This window comes from Nelumbo lutea, chromosome 4 (assembly GCF_056320005.1).
Source record: "Nelumbo lutea isolate HS-2025 chromosome 4, American lotus-T2T, whole genome shotgun sequence".
In the NCBI taxonomy this organism is placed as follows: domain Eukaryota; kingdom Viridiplantae; phylum Streptophyta; class Magnoliopsida; order Proteales; family Nelumbonaceae; genus Nelumbo; species Nelumbo lutea.
In genome coordinates this window covers 41,320,827-41,340,127 of record NC_142687.1, presented here as the reverse complement: position 1 = coordinate 41,340,127, position 19,301 = coordinate 41,320,827, and the positions used below count along the sequence as shown (strand labels likewise).

General features: G+C 37.7%; 1 protein-coding gene across 2 annotated transcripts in view; it reads right to left on the bottom strand.

The window, feature by feature from the left end:
* Positions 1-19,301, bottom strand: part of SOS1 (sodium proton exchanger, putative (NHX7) (SOS1)) — a 150,778-nt gene that overhangs the window by 93,227 nt on the left and 38,250 nt on the right. Inside the window, exons 13-16 of one of the 2 annotated variants that reach the window (XM_088941526.1) lie at positions 16,227-16,274; positions 15,987-16,094; positions 12,117-12,218; positions 11,416-11,647 (exon numbers count right to left, since the gene is read on the bottom strand). In XM_088941526.1, the coding sequence (XP_088797652.1) occupies positions 11,416-11,647; positions 12,117-12,218; positions 15,987-16,094; positions 16,227-16,274 (490 nt within the window). The remainder of the gene's footprint in view (positions 1-11,415; positions 11,648-12,116; positions 12,219-15,986; positions 16,095-16,226; positions 16,275-19,301) is intronic. The other variant, XM_088941527.1, reaches the window with a different exon arrangement.

The following is a 19,301-nucleotide window of genomic DNA, read 5'->3' as shown; positions in this document are numbered from 1 at the left end:
CACAAAACCGAATGGGAGGACTTCTCTAAAATATAGTGCTATGAATGTGAGTTCAAGCATGTTTCTCACTGCAAGAAAAAGAATACGTGCACCCACTGTAAGCAGGTCGGCCATATTATCACTGAATGCCCCACTCAGCCTTAGGAAAACAGTGGATCAAATCAGAAGAAAGGAAGCTACAAGGCTTATCAGACAGGTGTAGATGGATTAGATGCAGCATGCCCCACTACTTCTGTGGCTGGACAAAATGGCACTTCAGGTAGCATGCCTGAAGAAGGAATTCGACAGCTCATGCCCTCTGTCATCTCTTCAACCTTCTCTGTTATGGGCCTATCTGGTAAGTCTCCTACCTACTGTCCCTCACCGAACTATCTCCGGTACATTCACTCGGGAGCCTCTAATCATATGACAGAGGCCACTCTTGGTCAGTGTCAACCCCATCTCCCCAATAAACACATTGTTACTGCTAATGGTGAGAAATTAGATATACTTGGATGTGATGATTTGTATTTATCTACTTCTAAGTCATCTCCATTCCATTTGTCTAAAACCTTATTTGTACTAAAGCTTACCACCAATTTTATTTCTGTTGGCCAACTTGTAAAGGAAGGTAACAATGTCTCATTTACTTCTAATGGTTGTTTAATACAGGACCGACAAACTAGGGAGGTGAAGGGGAAGGGGCGCAGACTGGGAAGACTCTTTGCTCTAGAATTTGAGAAGAATAAAATTGTGCCTACTTCTACTTCATGTTTGATTTCTACTACTTCTAGAATTGAATCTGTTAATTGTAATAAAGACCGGCAGTTGTGGCATAAACATCTGGGCCATCCTTTCTCTAAGAAACTTTATCAGTTGTTTTCTTCTAGTAGTTTACCTATTTCTAATGTTTCTCTAAAGAATGTGAATAAAGAATGCATTACTTTTGCCTTTTCCTTCTCACTCTGAACATGCAACAATCCCTTTTTATTTAATACATAGTGATGTTTGGTCGTCTCCAATTTTTTCACAGATGGGTTTTAAATATTTTGTAACCTTTATTGACGACTGCGCTCATTTCACTTGGGCTTATTTTCTTTGAAAGAAATCGTAAGTGTACATCGTATTTTGGCACTTTCACACCTGTTACCACTCAATTTGATGCCTGAATTTGTGTGCTACAATCAGATTCAAGGGGAGAGTATATTGATGGGGATTTCCAAAACTATTTAAAGCAACATGGAATTCAAACCCAAAAGTCATGTCTAGTCACCCCACAACAAAATGGGCTTACTGAAAGGAAAAATGGGTATATCTTGAGTGTAGTCAGAACTCTTCTACAGGATTCCCACGTACCCTCTTGGTTTTGGGTGGAGGCAGCCAGCACTGCTGTGTATCTCATAAATCGTCTTCCGTCGTCAATTTTGGATAACTCCTCTCCATTTCAATCCCTCTTCCACAAATCCCCAGACCTATCCATGCTCAAAGTATTTGGATGTGCTTGTTTTGTCCACCTTCCACCCCATGAATGCACAAAGTTAACTACACAAGCAGCTTTGTGTGCCTTTATAGGGTATAGCCCTAAACATAAAGGGTATCTTTGCTATGACCCTTTGGTTGGTTGTCTTTGAATTTCTCGCAATGTAGTTCTTCTTGAAAGTGACCTTTTTTGAACATATTGTGAAATTCCTAGCTCCTTCTATTTCCTTGTTGCACAGTTTTGATTCTACAGTTACCTCGGATACTCCATTTTCACCTCTACAACAATTTCAGACCTACTTTAGGAAGCAACGACCTTCTTCAGTCTCCATCCCCCCTGCTTCGCCTCTAGTTGCTGATCTGATCACTCCAGTTGCCTCAGTAAGTGCTCAAGACCTTCCTTCTGAACCTATTACTACTACTTTACGCCGTTCCTCTAGAATTTCTCATCCACCTAACCATTATGGTTATTCTCCAAACAATAGCTCATTTTCTGTCATTTTATCTACCACAGACATTCCTAGATCTTACTAGTAGGCTGTAGTAGAACCACATTGGAAGGATGCAATGGATTCTAAAATTTGAGCTCTTCTTGAAAATGACACCTAGAACCTAGTCAAAGCTCCACCTGAGACATCTCTCGTAGGAAGTTGATGGGTCTATTCTATGAAACTAAAATCTTATGGAAGCCTGGAAAGATACAAAGCTAGGCTTGTTGCATAGGGCTGCAAACAATAATATGGTATAGACTATGAGGAGACCTTTGGTCCTGTGGCTAAGATGACCATTGTGCGACTTTTGATGGATGTGTCCGCAGTCAAACAGTGGACAATTCATCAGATGGATGTCAAGAATGCTTTTCTCCATGGGGAGTTGAAAGAGACAGTCAACATGAAGCCTCCTCTGGGATACTGTATAGATCCGCAGCTTATTTGTCATCTGAAGAAGTCACTTTATGGCTTGAAGAAAGCTCCTAGGGCCTGGTTTGAGAATTTCAGAGCTGTCATGACTGATGTTGGCTTTATCTAGAGTTCTTCCGATTACTCCTTGTTCACCCTAAGGCGGAAGCAGGGAGTAACGATATTACTCCATTATGTTGATGATATACTCATTACAGGGGATGACATAGAAGGAATTGATAGGCTACAACAATTACTCAGTGAGTCCTTTAAGATTAAGGACTTGGGGCCTTTGACATACTTTTTAGGCCTTGAAGTGAGCAGAAACTCTTGGGGCTACTTTGTCAATCAGCAAAAGTATGTGGTTGATCTTGTTAAACCAGAAAATCTTAGTGATTCTAAGGTTGTGGACACCCCACTAGAACTGAATCTGAAACTTAGCAAAGATGATGGTCCTCCTCTTGAAGATCCTACCCTTTATCATTAGCTAGTGGGCAGCTTGATCTATCTCACCATGATTCGTCTAGATATATCTTATGCAGTTCAAATAGTAAACCAGTTTGTGTCTTCCCCAAGACAACCTCATTTATTTGTTGTTCATCGGATCATCAGATATGTACGAGGCACCCTGGCACACGGGATATTCTTTTCCTCCAAATGTCCTATTAATCTCATGGCCTATGCAGATGCTGATTGGGCTGGATGCCATGACACCCAACGATCCACTACTGGCTAGTGTGTTTTCATAAGCAATTCTCTTATCTCATGGAAGTGCAAGAAGCAAGCTACTATGTCCTAATCTTCCACTGAAGCTGAATACAAGGCTGTCTTCCATGTGTAGTGAGATCATATGGCTTCAGACTCTTCTATTTGAAATACTTAATGAGCCAGCATCACCTGTCCCTCTATATGCAGACAATATCAGTGCAATTAAAATTGCTTCCAACCCCGTCTTCCATGAGTGCACCAAACACATAGAAGGTGATTACCATTTCATCCGCAATCTTCTTCTTGGGGGTACTATATCTCTTCCTCATGTCTCCTTTGGGATCCAACTAGCATACTTGTTGACTAAAGCAATGACTTAAGATCAGCATCTATTTCTCATGGACAAACTGATGCTTATTCCTAGGCATCAGTTTGAGGGGGAGTGTAGAGAACTGGGAAACTAGTTATAGGGCTAATTTTATGTTGTAGGATTAATTTTGTACTTTTTCTTTTCTCTCGTTGTTGTATAACTATTCTTTATTCTCTTTCTTTTGTATATTAAGGGCAGATTTGTCCTTTTACCTTTTAATATAAATATAACTTTTAGGGTGTCGACTAACACATGGTGTCACACCCACCATTTGACTATGTTGTCTCTCTCTCTGTCTCTGTTTTTTGATCCGACTCTGACAGAGTACTAGTCTGATTTCTGTTGATCAAATAGGTGGGCTGTATGGGTGTTACAATGGCTTGTTGGTTGCAGATCAAGTATTATGTGTGTGGTATGCATTTGGGTGGTTTTGTGCCATTGAAAATGAGGGATAAAAACGGATGTTGTTGCTGAAATCTATGACAATAGGTGTTTCCTCAGCAATAACCAGTCACTAGTGTGCAATGTGGTGAAGGTAGGTGGTGTGACAGTAGTGAGTTAAGAAAAAAAAAGGAAGTTTTTGTTTACAGCCATGGGAGACAATAGTGAACACAAATTAGTGTTATGATACCCTCCGATTACCTAAATGTGCAAATGACATCTATCAACTATCAAATTGAATGGTGAGAATTATGTGCCTTGGGCGAAATCTGTAAAAGTTTTCCTTAGGGCTAAGAAGAAAGTGAAGCATGTGAGAGAAAAACCTTCCACTAATTCTTAGGACTACAGTGAATGGGAACAAGAAGATGCACAAATTAAAACTTGATTATGGAATAGTATGGAACCCAAGATTAGTGTGAATTTTATGTTCTTAGATAAAGCCAAAGAGATTTGGGTTCATGCCAAGAAGCTCTACTTTGGACAAGACAATACAACTAGAGTGTATCAACTTTACCAAGAATATTTTAATCTACAATAGGGTAATCGAAGTCTTGAAGAATATTATTCTAGCAAGACGAATCTTCGTAATGAGTTGAATGTGTATCAACCCCTCACTTCTGATGTCAAGATTCAGCAACAATAGAGAGAGAAGCTTGATGTAACCAGATTTTTACTAAGGCTGAAATCTGAATATGAGTTGGTGAGAGAACATATTCTAAGTGAGTCTGCCCTTCCCTCTCTTGAAGAGGTGTCTACCCATCTCCAGAGGATTTCTGTTGGACATACAGAGAACTCTACGATCTCTGGCAGGTTTGCCTTTGCAATGACAAGTGGGGGAGGTCTTGGAGGTAGAGATGGAGCTCGAGGAGTTCAACCAAGTCGTGGTAGTGGTGGTAGACCCATGTATAGTCATGGTGGTGTGCATATTGGAGGTTGAGATTCAAGGGGAGCTCATGGCAGAGGACGTAGTAATGGTCTGAGGAGATGTACACATTGTGGTATGGAAGGACACATTACCAATTTCTATTATGACTTATATGGCCCGCCTTCAACTTGGGCAAACTATGTAGTGGCTAGTGGTGGTAGTTTGAGACAGGAAATTCAACAAGCTGATTAGATACTTTCTACACCTACAGATGCCTCTGGGAAAGAGATGATGAGTGTTCCACATGACGAGTACGAGTGGTTTATCCAGGCCACTTCTTAACAAAATACAACTACCCTTGCACACTTAGGAATGGCTTGCCTGACATCCAAACCCTCCCATTGAATTATCAATTCTAGAGTTTATGATCATATGATTGGGACTCTAGGTGTACTTTCCTCACTTTCTCAGTCCTCCACATCACAATTTGTTACTCTTGCTAATGGTTTCACATCTTCCATCTGTGGTATTGGTAATGTTGACATCGATTCTCAGTCCTCCACGTACCATTTTTACCCTTTCTGTATTTTTCAGGGTCTCAAGATGGGGATGAAGATTGATGGAGGGAATAAAGCTAGTGAATTGCATTATCTTGATGGTGGTGGTTTGTCAACAGGCTTTCAAACATCTCTTTCTCCTCTCTAGTGGCATTGCAAACTTGGTCATCCATCCTTCAAAGCACTTAAGTTATGTTGAAATAACTTAGTTTATTTTAAGTTTAGTGCCGCAAGGGCACCTTTGTAATTTTATCCTTTCTTTTTTTTCCATATGGTCGCCCTAGTATAAATACCAAATAAACTGGTGCTGCCAGTTGACTTTCTGTCTCTCTCCTCTCTTTTCTCTCTTCTCCCTTCTCCTTCTCTTCCCTCTTCTGGAATCATACCATCTCAGCACCAAGAAAACATGGTATCAGAGCAGCAGATCCAATCTCTTCTTTCCTTCTTTCCTTTTTTGTCTATTGCTGATCGAACCAAAGAACAGGATCTCTGGTGGACGTGTGAGGAAGCTCACTGCAAGACAGTTCTTTCCTCTTGGTCGTGAGTCCAGAAATTATCAGGGGAGAGAAAAATCGAATGCTGTGAATCAGTTGCAAATACTGTGAGTTCTTTTTTATTTTTCTTCATCAGTTCTGTGGATCGAACTGATCCTTTTGTACCCAGATCAGTGGGTTATGTGGGTCTAACGACCTGCAGCTGGTGTGTGAGTTTCTTCTCTCAATGTATGTGGATCGAGTGATCCTTCCTATGCCCTGAAAGGTGTGTTTTCTTCAAGACTGTGGATCTGTAACTGCTGTGACAGCAGTTTATTTCCTTCTATTTACATTGAACTAAAGTTACCATGTGAAAGTTGATTTATTGTTAGAGGGAATGGTCAGATCTGTTTCTTTGATATACCTTACAAATCTGAAATGGTGTGTGATCAGTCTAAAATGGTTCAATAAGAAAAAAAAAATCTGAGAACAGTAATGGTGTGTGACTAGCTTTGATCTCTTTGTGTGAGAACAAGTTTCTTGTGTCCAGAAGTGTGGGGAACCTGTTTTTTGACTGTACTGTGAGTCATAACTGAATTGAAAATTTGTTCTCTAGCTGGATTGTGACTGATCAGATTCAGCTTCTATGTCTTCTGAAGATTCTGGTATGATTCCCTTTGATGGCCTCAATTACCTAGAATGGTTAAGGGGAATCAAGCTTTACATAACTGCAGGGGGAAAAGCGGGGTATATCAATGGCAGAATTAGAGAACCCCAGTCTAGTGGTGTGGAACATGATAGGTGGGACTAGGAAAACAACATGGTGATGTCATGGCTGTTATTTGTCTATGCTGCCACAAGTGAAAAAGACCTTCGTGTGGGCAGAAACAGCTCATGAGATATGCTAACAAGCACAGTCTACATACTCCGAACAATGGAATTATGCTAAAATATATCAGTTGCAGGGTGCCTCCTCAACTTGTTAGTTGAGCAAACATTGTAGAAATCACTTTACTTCAAAAAATAATAAATCTAATTTTCCTTTCCATATTGTATATTTTGATGTCTGGGGCCCTGTTACTTTAACATCCGAGTCTAGCTATAATTATTTCATTACACTTATTGATGACTACTCCCGATATACATGGGTGTACCGTATGCGGTACAAAGATGAAGTACCAAATGTCATTAAAGATCTCCAATGCTTGATATTCACTATGTTTCAAACGGAAATCCAAATTTTTCAATCAGACGATGCCAAAGAATATTTCCATAGTGATCTCATGGAGTTTTTTGCTTCGTGCAGATCCATACATCGTAGCTCTTGCGCTAGAACCCCCTAGCAAAATGGTGTTGCTGAAAGAAAGAATCGCCATTTTTTTGAAGTTGCTTGCGGGTTACTTATACACATGAATGTCCTTAAACGTTTCTAATTGGATGCTATGTTGTGTGCCACCTATCTCATCAACTGTATGCCATCTCGCTTGTTAGGGTACAAGGCCCCACATCAACTCCTTTTTCCCAAGGATCCCCTATTCTCTATGCCAATCCATGTGTTTGGTTGTCATTGTTTTGTCCAGTACCTTTCTCCTATTCATGGAAAACTTGATCCTCGTACCATTCCTTGTGTTTTCTTGGGTTATCCTTCTTCCAAAAAAAGCTATCGATGTTTTGACCCTGCTTCCAAGAAGTACTAATGTGTCTATCTTTGAAACTGACCCTTTTTTCCTGGTTTCTCCTCAGGGGGAGAGTAAGGTGGAGGAGAAACCAGTTCAGGTTCAGGTTCTCCCTTCTTTACCTGACCCTCCTCCATTCCGTGTTTTTCATTGTTGCAAGAGCCAACTAAATTAAAGAGTTGTGGAGCAACTTGAAACTGCACCACCAACACTAAATTAACCAGGTACTATCATTCCTATTGATGTTCCAGATCCTCTTGCCATAGATATTCCATTTGGTGATGACCTTGACATTCCCATTGCAAAAAGGAAGGGAGTTAGGTCTTGTACCACCAAGTATCCTATTACTCATTTTGTTACCTATAAGAACATCTCACCCTCTTTTCATGCATTCATTTCCTCCATTGACAGTGTCCCTATCCCAAAAAATGTGGCAGAAGCTCTCTTGGTACCTAAATGGACAGATGCAATGAAAGAAGAGATAAATGCCCTACATAAAAATGGTACGTGGGAATTAGTGCATCTTCCTAAAGGTAAGGAACCGATAGGGTGCAAGTGGGTGTTCATAGTAAAGCACAAGGTTGATGTCACAATAGAAGGGTACAAGGCTAGGTTGGTGGCAAAAGGGTTTACTCAAGTATATGGTGTAGATTATGTGGAGACTTTTTTTCCAGTAGCCAAGATGAACTCCATTAGAGTCCTTTTCTCCCTTGCGGCAAATCTTGATTGGGATCTTTATCAGCTAGACATTAAAAATGCCTTCCTGAATGGAGACCTTGAGGAAGAGGTGTACATGGTCCAACTTCCTGGCTTTAGTGCCCAAGGCAAAGAGCAGAAAGTTTGCAGACTAAAGAAGTCTTTGTATGGTCTAAAGCAATCTCCGAGAGCTTGGTTCAGCAAGTTTCATCTGACTATATAGCAGACTGGCTACAAACAATGTCAAACTGACCATACTCTATTTGTGAAAAGAGGGGAAGGAAAGACTGGGAATTGATAGGCTAAAGACATTTTTGCATAATCACTTCCAAACAAAACACCTTGGCAAATTAACATATTTCTTGGGGATAGAAGTAACAAGGTATTAATTTGTGTCAAAGGAAGTATGCTCTTGATCTATTATTGGATATAGGATTGCTGGGTGCCAAACCGACTAAAAACCCATGGAAACAAATGTCAAGTTGAGTAGTGATATAGGTGAAGAGTTTGAAGATCCAGGAAGGTATAGGAGGTTGGTGGGTAAATTAAACTACCTAACCATTACTCAACCAAATATTTCATTTGTAGTTAATGTGGTATGCCAATTTATGTAGAATCCTCGGGTTCCACATTTGGATGCAATTCTAAGGATTGTATGGTATTTGAAGGGAGCTCCTGGTCATGGCAAGTTATACAAGAGTGGGGGAAGTCTTGAGATAGAGGGATACACTGATGCTGATTGGGAAGGTTTTGTATCTCTAACAAAAGGTCCACTACAGGCTATTGTACATTCCTTGGGGGAAATTTGGTGACACTGAAGAATAAGAAGCAAACAGTGGTAGCAAGAAGCAACGCAAAAGCTAAATATAGAGCCATGGCACATACAACTTGTGAACTAGTGTGGTTGAGGAATCTCTTATAGAAGATGTGGTACTCGATTGATACCCCTTTGAAGCTTCATTGACAATCAAGCTACAACCCACATTTCTTCCAATCTAGTTTTTCATGAAAGAACAAAACATATAGAAGTTGATTGTCACTTTGTGAGAGAGAAGGTGCTTAGTGGAGTGATAAGCACTGCATATGTAAACACAAGAAGTCAATGGGTAAACTTGTTCAGCAAAGGATTGAGTCGAGGAAGAGTGGATTACATATGTAACAAGCTGGGACTATAATGAAAGATACTCACCAGTTTGATAAGGAGTGTTAGAGTCGGCTGTAGAGTGGCAGTTTGGTTTTTTAACTTTAGGTTGAGAATGTGATGTAATGACTAACTTAGGTGATGTGTACCATACTTAAGTAGAGGCATAACAGTCTTTATGTTATATTTTAGAAAACTATAAATATAAACTGGCCACCTAGGGAGATTGAATTCTCTAGTTCGAACCAGACTTTTCTTCTTCTCTATTCTCTTCTCTTCTTTTCTCTTCTTTCATATTTTATCTTCTACTTCTTTCTACTGTTATTCCTAATTAATTCTGGTATAGATCTTAATTTTATCAAGGTTAAACATGGTGTTGGAGTAGAGGACAAGGAGTATCTCTTTTATCTGATACAGAAATTCTCCCTCATAGTTGTTCTTTGCACTAGCATTTGATCATTCTTATACTGTTATTAATACATTCACCATTGTTTTTGTACAACAGTAAAATCTTGCATGGACAAGCATGAAAGTGTAAATTCAAGATTCAGAGATGCCACTTTGTGCATAAAAATGCAGAAATTAGGTCCAGACAACCCTTCCCAACACCTAAATAGTTAGAATCAACATTGGGTAATGGCCCTTAATAAAAAAATAGAAAGCAATTTTGCATCTACCAAAATTTAGCAGGTAAAGAAGAAAAAAGAAGACATAAAGGACTAAAAGATCTATACTACTATTAAAATTAAAAGTGGGAATGAGGTCTAGGTACTAGACTTTTTCTTGACTAAAATGACCCTATTTTTTAATTTGGCCCATATTAATTGTGAGGGCAAAAATGTAATTTCAATTACTACTTTTAAGTTCAATTTGTTCCTTCTCATTAAGTCCTATATTTAAGATATTAACTCTCATTCCTTCTCATTAAATCTTATATTTAAGGTATATTAAACAAATGAGCTTTATGGGCTTTTTCTTGACTAAAATGCCCCTACTTTTAAATTTGGTCCCTCTCTAACTATGAGGGTCAAAAACGTAAATTGAACTACTACTTTTCACTTCGTTCAATTCCCTCTCATTAAGTCTTCTATTTAAGCTGATATCTCCCATTCTCTTATTAAATCCTACATTTGAGGTACTTTTGTTTCTCATTAATAAAATTTACTAACTAAATACAAACAATTATTGTAACAATACAAAACCTATGCCTGTAAAACCAACTTGAAAATGAAACTGTTCTTCCATCAAGGTGGCAAGTAAGTAGTTCAACCATCTGGGTTAAATGGAACAACCCATGATGTCATAGTTAAATAATAAAAAGTGTAAAACATAAAATATAAAAGTTTCCAAAAAAAAATACAGTTCCATGAAGAATTTGGGACAACTTTAATAGTATATATCCATCATTTTAAACAAAATAGGTGTGAGAAATAAGAAGTATTTCTCTAATAGTGGAAATGATATACAAAAAATACAAAAATACATATGATTTCTGGAAAATTTTTACACAGCTCAAATATTACACATTTATCGTATTTTTTATAATTAATTATGGAAATGGAATAGAAATTTTAAGGTCACCAAAAAATGAAATCATTTTTTTTCAATTCAAATGGGTCAATTTATGATGTCATAATTATATAACAAAAACTAAAACAATAAATAGAAAAATATAAAAATACCAAAACGTTGTGCACATCTCTAATATTATATATTTATTATATTAAACAAAAATAAATATGATAAATAGGAAGTACCCACCAACACACCATGCTTTGAATACTTATCTTTGTTTCATGGGTTTTTATAAGGACACGGAAATTATTATTGTTATTATTATTATTATTATTATTATTATTATTATTATTATTATTATTATTATTATTATTATTATGTGGAACACGTGCACATTGACAAGTTATATGAAGTAAATAATCTGAAAAATGTTATGCACAATGGTAAGAAAGAATATTTAATCGTCAGAATTTTGGCCATTTCACAACTCATTATACAGAAATACACACATAAAGACAGCATAAATGCCACACAAACAAGTTATATCAATTCTATTCCAATTTCTACATGATACAACACTGGAGGGATGGATTAACACAGTTCAGAGAATAATTACCATTTAAGAGGCGTACTCTTATGTCCTTCAAATTCATAATATCCAGATTATTATCACTTTCAGTCGCATTGTGGGGGTGCACTTGTTCCCCCTCAAGGTTATTTAAGCATGTAATATGTTTTTTCACTGTAGGCCAGTCTGTGGGTCCTAGTTCTTCATCATCCCCAAGGTCACCAAAAGCTTCTAGTGCCCTGTTCATCATTTCATACCTTGTATAGTCCAATATGCGCCTCTGCCACCATATGCAGATTAATGCAAAATGATTACTTGAAGAAAAATAAAAACACTATATTGTCCAACAACCACAAACTATGCAGAATATATATACAAGGTAAATGAAATTAGAACCGGAAACTAAATTATAAATATTGTGGTTACAATGTTCAATTTATATCTCACAAAAAATTAAAAGACCACAATTACAATTTGTTCAGATTAAAAGTAAAATCAACCAAAGAAATTAAGATACACAGTTTTAAAACATTCACTTAATATAGAGACAGAGGGTTCTGCATAATTACATTATAGCACTCAAATGCAGCATGATACAGACCCAAGAGCTATGAAAAAGTTAAGTTTCATTCTAAAACTTATGAGTATCTTGTTTGAAAGACAATGCAGAAGAAATTCAGTGGAAAGGGGAAAAAAGAAGCGTGCATCAACCTCTGAGGATGGTCCAATTTGTCATGAAAATAACTCACTGAGAACACAAGCTCTGGAATTTTCCACACTCCAAGTCCTTGGTCATCACATGCCAATTCCAGATACAACTCCCATTCAGTGGAAAGGCTTGCCAATCCCCCCTTTTAACAATGAAATGTCAGTAGGGTGATGACAGGATACACAAAATGGCAGAAACAACTATAAGGTGAATATTAATTCATTTTGTTTCTAGATTTTAAATAGTTTGAGTCTGAGAGTGGTTGCTTGGTGCAAAAAGTGCCAAAGGTTAGTACTGCATCCAGTCTACCACTCCCAAGTCCCAAGATCCTGGAACTAAAGGAACAATTTAAATGTGGACCAGTGTGCTGGAAATTAGCGCATAGTTCATCCTGTAGCAACCAATTTCTGGATCCATAGAAGAATAATAAAAGAAAAGAAAACATGCACTATTCTATTTGATTAACGGAATTATCTTTCAATTATCAAAAAAATAAATAAAAGAAAACATGTACTATTTAAAGCCCACACAAGTACATATAAGAAAATTACACTCCTAAACAAACCAGGCACTAAAAAGCACTGAATTAATGCACCTTTTTAAGCTCTTCAGTTACCTTCAACTTTTGACAAGGATCTGTCACAACATATTGACCAAAGAGATGCTTCTACAGTTTACTTATGTAACTTACACAATCACCATAAAACTTTGGGAAACTTCATGATCAAACCCTGTACTTTGGCTCGAGTGACAATTTGGTCCCCAAACATTAAAATGCGATAATTAGTACCTGAACTTTCAAAATGTGACAATCCAGTACCCAAACTTTCAAAATGTGATAATCCAGTCCCGTTAATCAGCCGTTAAGGGAGATTTGAAAAGTCAAAAATGCCCTAAGAATGCCATCTGGTTCTCTTTATTAACCATCCAAACATTGACAATAAAATGAACAGTCCCAAATTCTAGATTCTTATAACAGTCACCAACTTTTTTGAATAGAAGAGGCTACGTTTTGGGACTGTTCAGTTTTTTCTCAACGTTTGGATGGTTGATAAAGAGAAATAGATGGCATTCAAAGGGCATTTTTTACTTTTCAAATGTCACTTAATGGCTGATTAACGGACTGGTTAACGGCAGGTACTGGATTGTCACATTTTGAAAGTTTGGGTACTGGATTGTCGCATTTTAAAGTTCAGGGACCAAACTGTCACTCGAGCCAAAGTACAAGGTACTGATCAGGAATTTTCCCTAAAACTTTAGAAAAGGTACTAAGGCAAATAAACCACCTAATGTATGGCATAAGAAAAGACAATTACATCGTTTAACAGATGAAGTTTCAAGGCAACAAAATGATCAGCTTCAAAGAAATGGTTCCTCAAAGCTATTCTATAAAGTCCTGGATGGAGCAAGCTGAATGTCTTTCAAGCTGAAAACACCTTCATTTCTTCTTTAAACCTTTAGAATTTAGTTTCTGGTTGAAGATTTTCATGTAGTCGATAATGTAATAAAGCCATTTATCAATGTCTGACAAGTAGCTAAGATGCACCTCCAAAACAGCAAACTAAAGAAGAAAGAGACAAAACCAATAGGTCAATGCAGCAAGGTGATGACTAGTTGCTTCAACCTTCATAGGCAATGCGTTAACTAGTCAGCCACAAAAATGTGTCATGAACTTAAGATATTGATGCAATATCATATACAAGTGAACATATTCTGTAAATATGCAATAAAAGAGTGATCAAGGAAATTTACTTTAACCTTGCTTTTGCAAATATAAAAAAAGGACAGAAATAGGTTGAGAGGAGTGAATGTGTTTTTTCTTTCAAGTAAAAACTTAGACTTTAATGATTTGATGAGGCCCCCTTCTTTGTAGCAATTGAATACCAGAAAACCACTGATTGGAAAAGGAACTAGAAGAACTCCTCCATTATTGTTCTTTTATCCTATATCATTACTATTTTATGTATCACTCAAGACTGAACCACATCTTATTACAAATCTTAAAGCAACTAATGTGCATGTGGTAAAATTGTTCTAATCTAGGATATGGTGATGCTTATGATGCACACAGAAGAGAGAAAGAGAACATTAAGAGAAAAACTGAGAAGAGAAAAATGGCTGAATTCTCTTCCCTAGTTGGTTGATATAGGAGCTTTTACCCTTATAAGATTGAATAGATCTAAAAATAATATATGAACAGGTAAAAAGACTTTAAAAAACCCTATCATAAATGTAGATCATATGGTCCCGGCAATTTACATATGTAGTCCACTTTGACCCAATTCAAGCTTTTAGAAAACAAATCTAGCCACTGTTTTCAGATTTTACATGAGAAATAAACAAAACCTCATGATCCTCAACAAGTACCATATCACTCCCAAAGTGGAAGTCAACCTCTATATGCTTAGTTCCTTCATCAAATAAAGAATTAGATACAATGTGAACAGTAGATTGGTTATCATAATATATCTTAATAGGAGTTGATACCTAGTTTACATGTTATTAACACCATGTGTGACTGTGGTGGTTTCTGTCTAACCTTAAAGATAAACAAATCTTATTAAGAGAGGGGGGGGGGGGGGGGGGAGAGAGAATAAGTGAAAGGAAATAACTGAATCTTTTCTACATGTGATCACAATCGTCAACCTTGCTCTCATACCATGTTCTGATCTAGAACAATAGGTAGAAAACAGTAGAAATCTGCTGAATAAAAAAAAATAACTACTGTGGTCCCCACCTCCTATCTAACAACTAACATAAAACATCTACTCAGAAAAACAGCATAAAACTAATTCATCTTCAGCAAAAACCAACGGGAGAAAAAGGACTGTATTCTTCCCCCAGTTGCCTGATGCTTTTAAGAGTGTTTAACTAATAAGTACAATGTGAAATATACCTTTAAAAGCTCATACATATCTAAACATGATCCTAGTCTCGAGCCACTTAAACAAAAACAAAGGCACATATGATAATATTGCAAATTATTAGAGATAAATCAAGAAAATATAACTTCAAATTAAATTTAGAGTTGAATATGTCCACTAGGCTGACTAGTCATTAGTCAACCTAGTTGATGGTCCTACAGGATTTGGTTTGTTGAATTCTGGTTGTGGTCAGGAATTTTTTCTCTCTTCATGATTCTCCCTCTCACCTATTTCTAAGTTATCTTTCTTTTTTATGTTTACTCCAAAAGTAAGAGTTCTTCTCCTAATTTCTTATCCATTCTTTGATAGACCGCAAGCTTTCTACTTTCTTCTTCATCCCTATTGTTCATCATTTAATCACCCAGAGCTCTTCATTCACCTCACAAAGCCCACCACCAAATATGAAATCTAAAGGACCCCCTACCTTATCCAATATTGCATGTCAAGGCAAGATTAGGTGAGAGAATACCACCTTGTTATTTTGTATTGTAAAATGCTAAAAGAAAGCCAATGTTAATGATTTTTTCATATTTGCACACACTACATTATTAACTTTATTAGGCAATATCATTTTTATCTTTTAACGTTCCATACACAACAAAATCAATTTAATTTAGCGAAGCAACAAGGCATATTAAAGTGTGAAATTTCATATATAATTTTATATATCATAGACCATCTATAAAATACAGCACGGTATATAACATATAATAAGGTGCCTGCCTTGCCTAAGAAGGCACTGAATAGGTATGCAAAAATGACTAAGCACCCCAAAGAAAATTCCTTGTTACTTAAATAAAGAAATTGGAACTAAATATTGTCCAAAAATATTATTTTGTGAGAGGTTCATTTTTATCTCAACAATTAGAAGTTAAGGGCTCTGGCTAAATAAGATATATCTAAATATAAATGTTAAATTTAAGTCGTAACAAAAATAAATTATATAAAAGCACAAGTCAAAATATTCAGCAGCTTAAAATGTATACCTTTTCCTGTGATAGCTTATCCATTTCCAAGAAATGTAAAATAAACTGTGTAGTTGACCCATTCAGAACGAGTGTCAAGAAGACGATGCCACCAGTGAAGAAAACAAACTGTAGAAAATGTGAAATGCTCAATTAGAGTACCTTAGATACACACCATTATATACATAGATGACATATCAGAATACAGTCATTTTTTCAATTTGCAACTAAAATCATAGACATTAATTCTCCAATACGTACCAGAGTCCCTGTATCCTGATTTAGAAAATATGAATTGTCACCGGCACGCTGAAATGACAAGAGAAACAAACAAACCAATTAGAATGGACTTTCAATATCGATCCAAACAAGCATTTAAATGAAAGAGTATGCAAGTATAATGGATTTCACATAGACTATAGAATGCACATAGTAATTGTGTACCACGATTGACATGGACGTGTGCCACCTAGCACTTCATCAAGGATCTTGACCTGCTACAAGCTTGAATTTTTTGAGATGGTTGTATAGATGTACAAGGGATATTATGGGTATTTCCCCTGTATTGGACTTGTAGGGTGTTATTCATGTTATTTTATGGGAGGTAATGTCTTTCCTTGCTATTTTCTCATAATGAATATATTGGAAGAGAAGTTCATGGTATCTCTTCCTCACTCTTAAGCCCTAATCACATCATTATTCAAACAAGAAAAAACACTTTGTACCAGAGCAACATCCAATCAATTTTACATAGACAATGTAATATCACTATACAATGTATCCCTTCCCACCCAAGTTTTATCTAAAGCATCAGCCACACCATTGAGCTCTCAAGGAATCCCTCTGAAGTGATAATGGAGGAGAGAGGTGAATTCTTTAATTTCATTGAAGAAGTTGTTAATCTCTGTTGTCGCTCGTGGTGATTGAGAGGGAGAGAGAGAGAGAGAGAGAGAAAGAAAGAGAGGTAGGAATGAGAAGAGAAAAAATCAGTACTGGCTGCCGCCAGTTTTCTATTGATATTAATCTTTATAAAAAATGAAATTACAAGTATGCCCCTGGCGGCATATCCTAGGATAAGAACAATAAGAAAAGAAAGAAAAAAAGGGCTAGTCGCTGAAACTGTCCTACTAACAGCAGTTATAAAGAACAATTAAGCCTTACAACACTCCCCCTCAAGTTGAGCTGAAGATGTCTATCATGCCCAACTTGTCACATAACTCATTGTGTCGTGAACACGGAAGTCCTTTCGTAAGGACATCAGCAAGTTGTTCCTTGGAGTTGACATAAGGGATGCAAATTTCCCTTTTTTTCCAGTTTCTCCCTTATGAAGTGCTTATCCACCTCAATATGCTTGGTCCTCTCATGTAGGACTGGGTTGCTGGCGATGTTTATTGCAGCCTTGTTGTCATAGTAAAGAGACATAGGACTATGAACAGCAACTCCAAGCTCACCTAGAAGGTTCTTTAGCCAAAGGACTTCAGCCACCCCATGTGCCATAGCTCTATACTCAGCCTCTGCACTTGATCCTGCTACCACACTTTGCTTCTTGCTCTTCCAAGTCACCAGATTCCTTCCCATATATGTGCAATACCCACTAGTGGACTTTCTATCATCCACAGCTCCTGCCCAATCAGCATCTGTAAAGACTTCCACCTTTAGGTGATTGTGTTTACTGAATAGTAGGCTTGTTCCTGGATGTTTCTTCAAGTATCTAAGGACTCTCTCTGCTGCCTCCATGTGTGGCTTCTTAGGAGAGTGCATAAACTGGCTCAGAACCCCAACTGAATAGGCAATATCCAGACGGGTCATGGGTAGATAAATCAACTTTCCCACTAACTTTTGGAACTGCTTTACATCTTTCAAAGGTTCACCAATACAGTCACCTTGTGGTCCACATCCATAGGAGTATCTGCCAACCTTGAACCTAATTTACCTATATCCCGTAATAGATCAAGGGTGTATTTCCTTTGAGAGACAAAGATACCCCTTTTTGAATGGGCAACTTTGATCCCAAGGAAATACTTTAGGAGTCCTAGATCTTTCACTTCAAATTTGGATGCAAGGAATTGTTTCAAATTTTGTATCTCTGAGCTCCAACTCCCTATAATGATGATATCGTCTACATACACTATCAATACGGCAACCTACTCCTGACATCTCTTCACAAAGAGTGTATGATCAGACTAGCACTGTTGGAACCCCATCTCTTGAACTGCCATGTGAAACTTACTGAACCAGGCTCTGGGAGACTATTTTAAGCCGTAGAGAGACTTCCGTAGCTTGCACACCATGTTTTCACTTCCCTTGGCACAAAATCCAAGAGGTTGAACCATGTATACCTCTTCTTCTAAGTCATCATTCAGGAAGGCATTCTTTATGTCCAATTGATGCAAATCCCAGTCAAAGTTAGCAGCTAAGGATAGGAGAACCCTAATCGAGTTTATCTTAGCCACCGGAGCAAAAGTCTCATCATAGTCAACTCCATATACCTATGTACCCTTTGGCTACTAGTCTTGCTTTGCACCTTTCAACTGTTCCATCTGCCTTGTGCTTAACTGTGAACACCCATTTGCACCCCATGGGTTCTTTCCCCTCTGGAGGATCCACCAATTCCCAAGTCTGATTTTTGTGGAGGGCATCAATCTCCTCCTTCATGGCATCTATCCATTCAAGGTATTTTAAGGCTTCTACAACATTCTTGGGAACAAGGATGCAGTCAACTGCCGATAGGAAGGCTCGGTACGAGGGAGAAATGTTGTCAAAGGAAACAAAGTGGGTAATGGGGTGTTTGGTAGTGCAGGACCTGACTCCCTTTCATTGGGCAATAGGGACGTTTAGGTCGTCCACAGTGGGAGTAAGGTTAGGGGTTGGACTTACCACCTGGGATTCTAATGATGTCAGTTGCTCAGTGTTTGGCTGCTCCACATTTCTATCACACTGCTGATCTCTCAGACGAGTATGTTGGAAGAAACAGAAGGGAGTGAGGTCCGAAATAGAAGGAGGTGTCTGTTTTTCCTTTCTGCAACACCACTTTGTTGTGGTGTTCTGGCGCTTGAGCTTCTATGAATAGACCCATGGGAGGCGAAGAACTCATTGAGCTCCCCATGGAAGTATTCCTTCGAATTATCGGATTGGAAGATCTGTATTTCAACATAGAAATGTGTAAACACCGTCCTCTGGAAGTCTTTCACTATCTTTGGAACCTCGTCTCTGCTACGCATAGGGATTACCCATGTATAGCAAGAGTAATCATCAATCAATGTAATAAAGTGCTTATATCCGCCCTCAGAGATTACATTTGTAGCCCCCCATACATCAGAATACACAACATGAAAA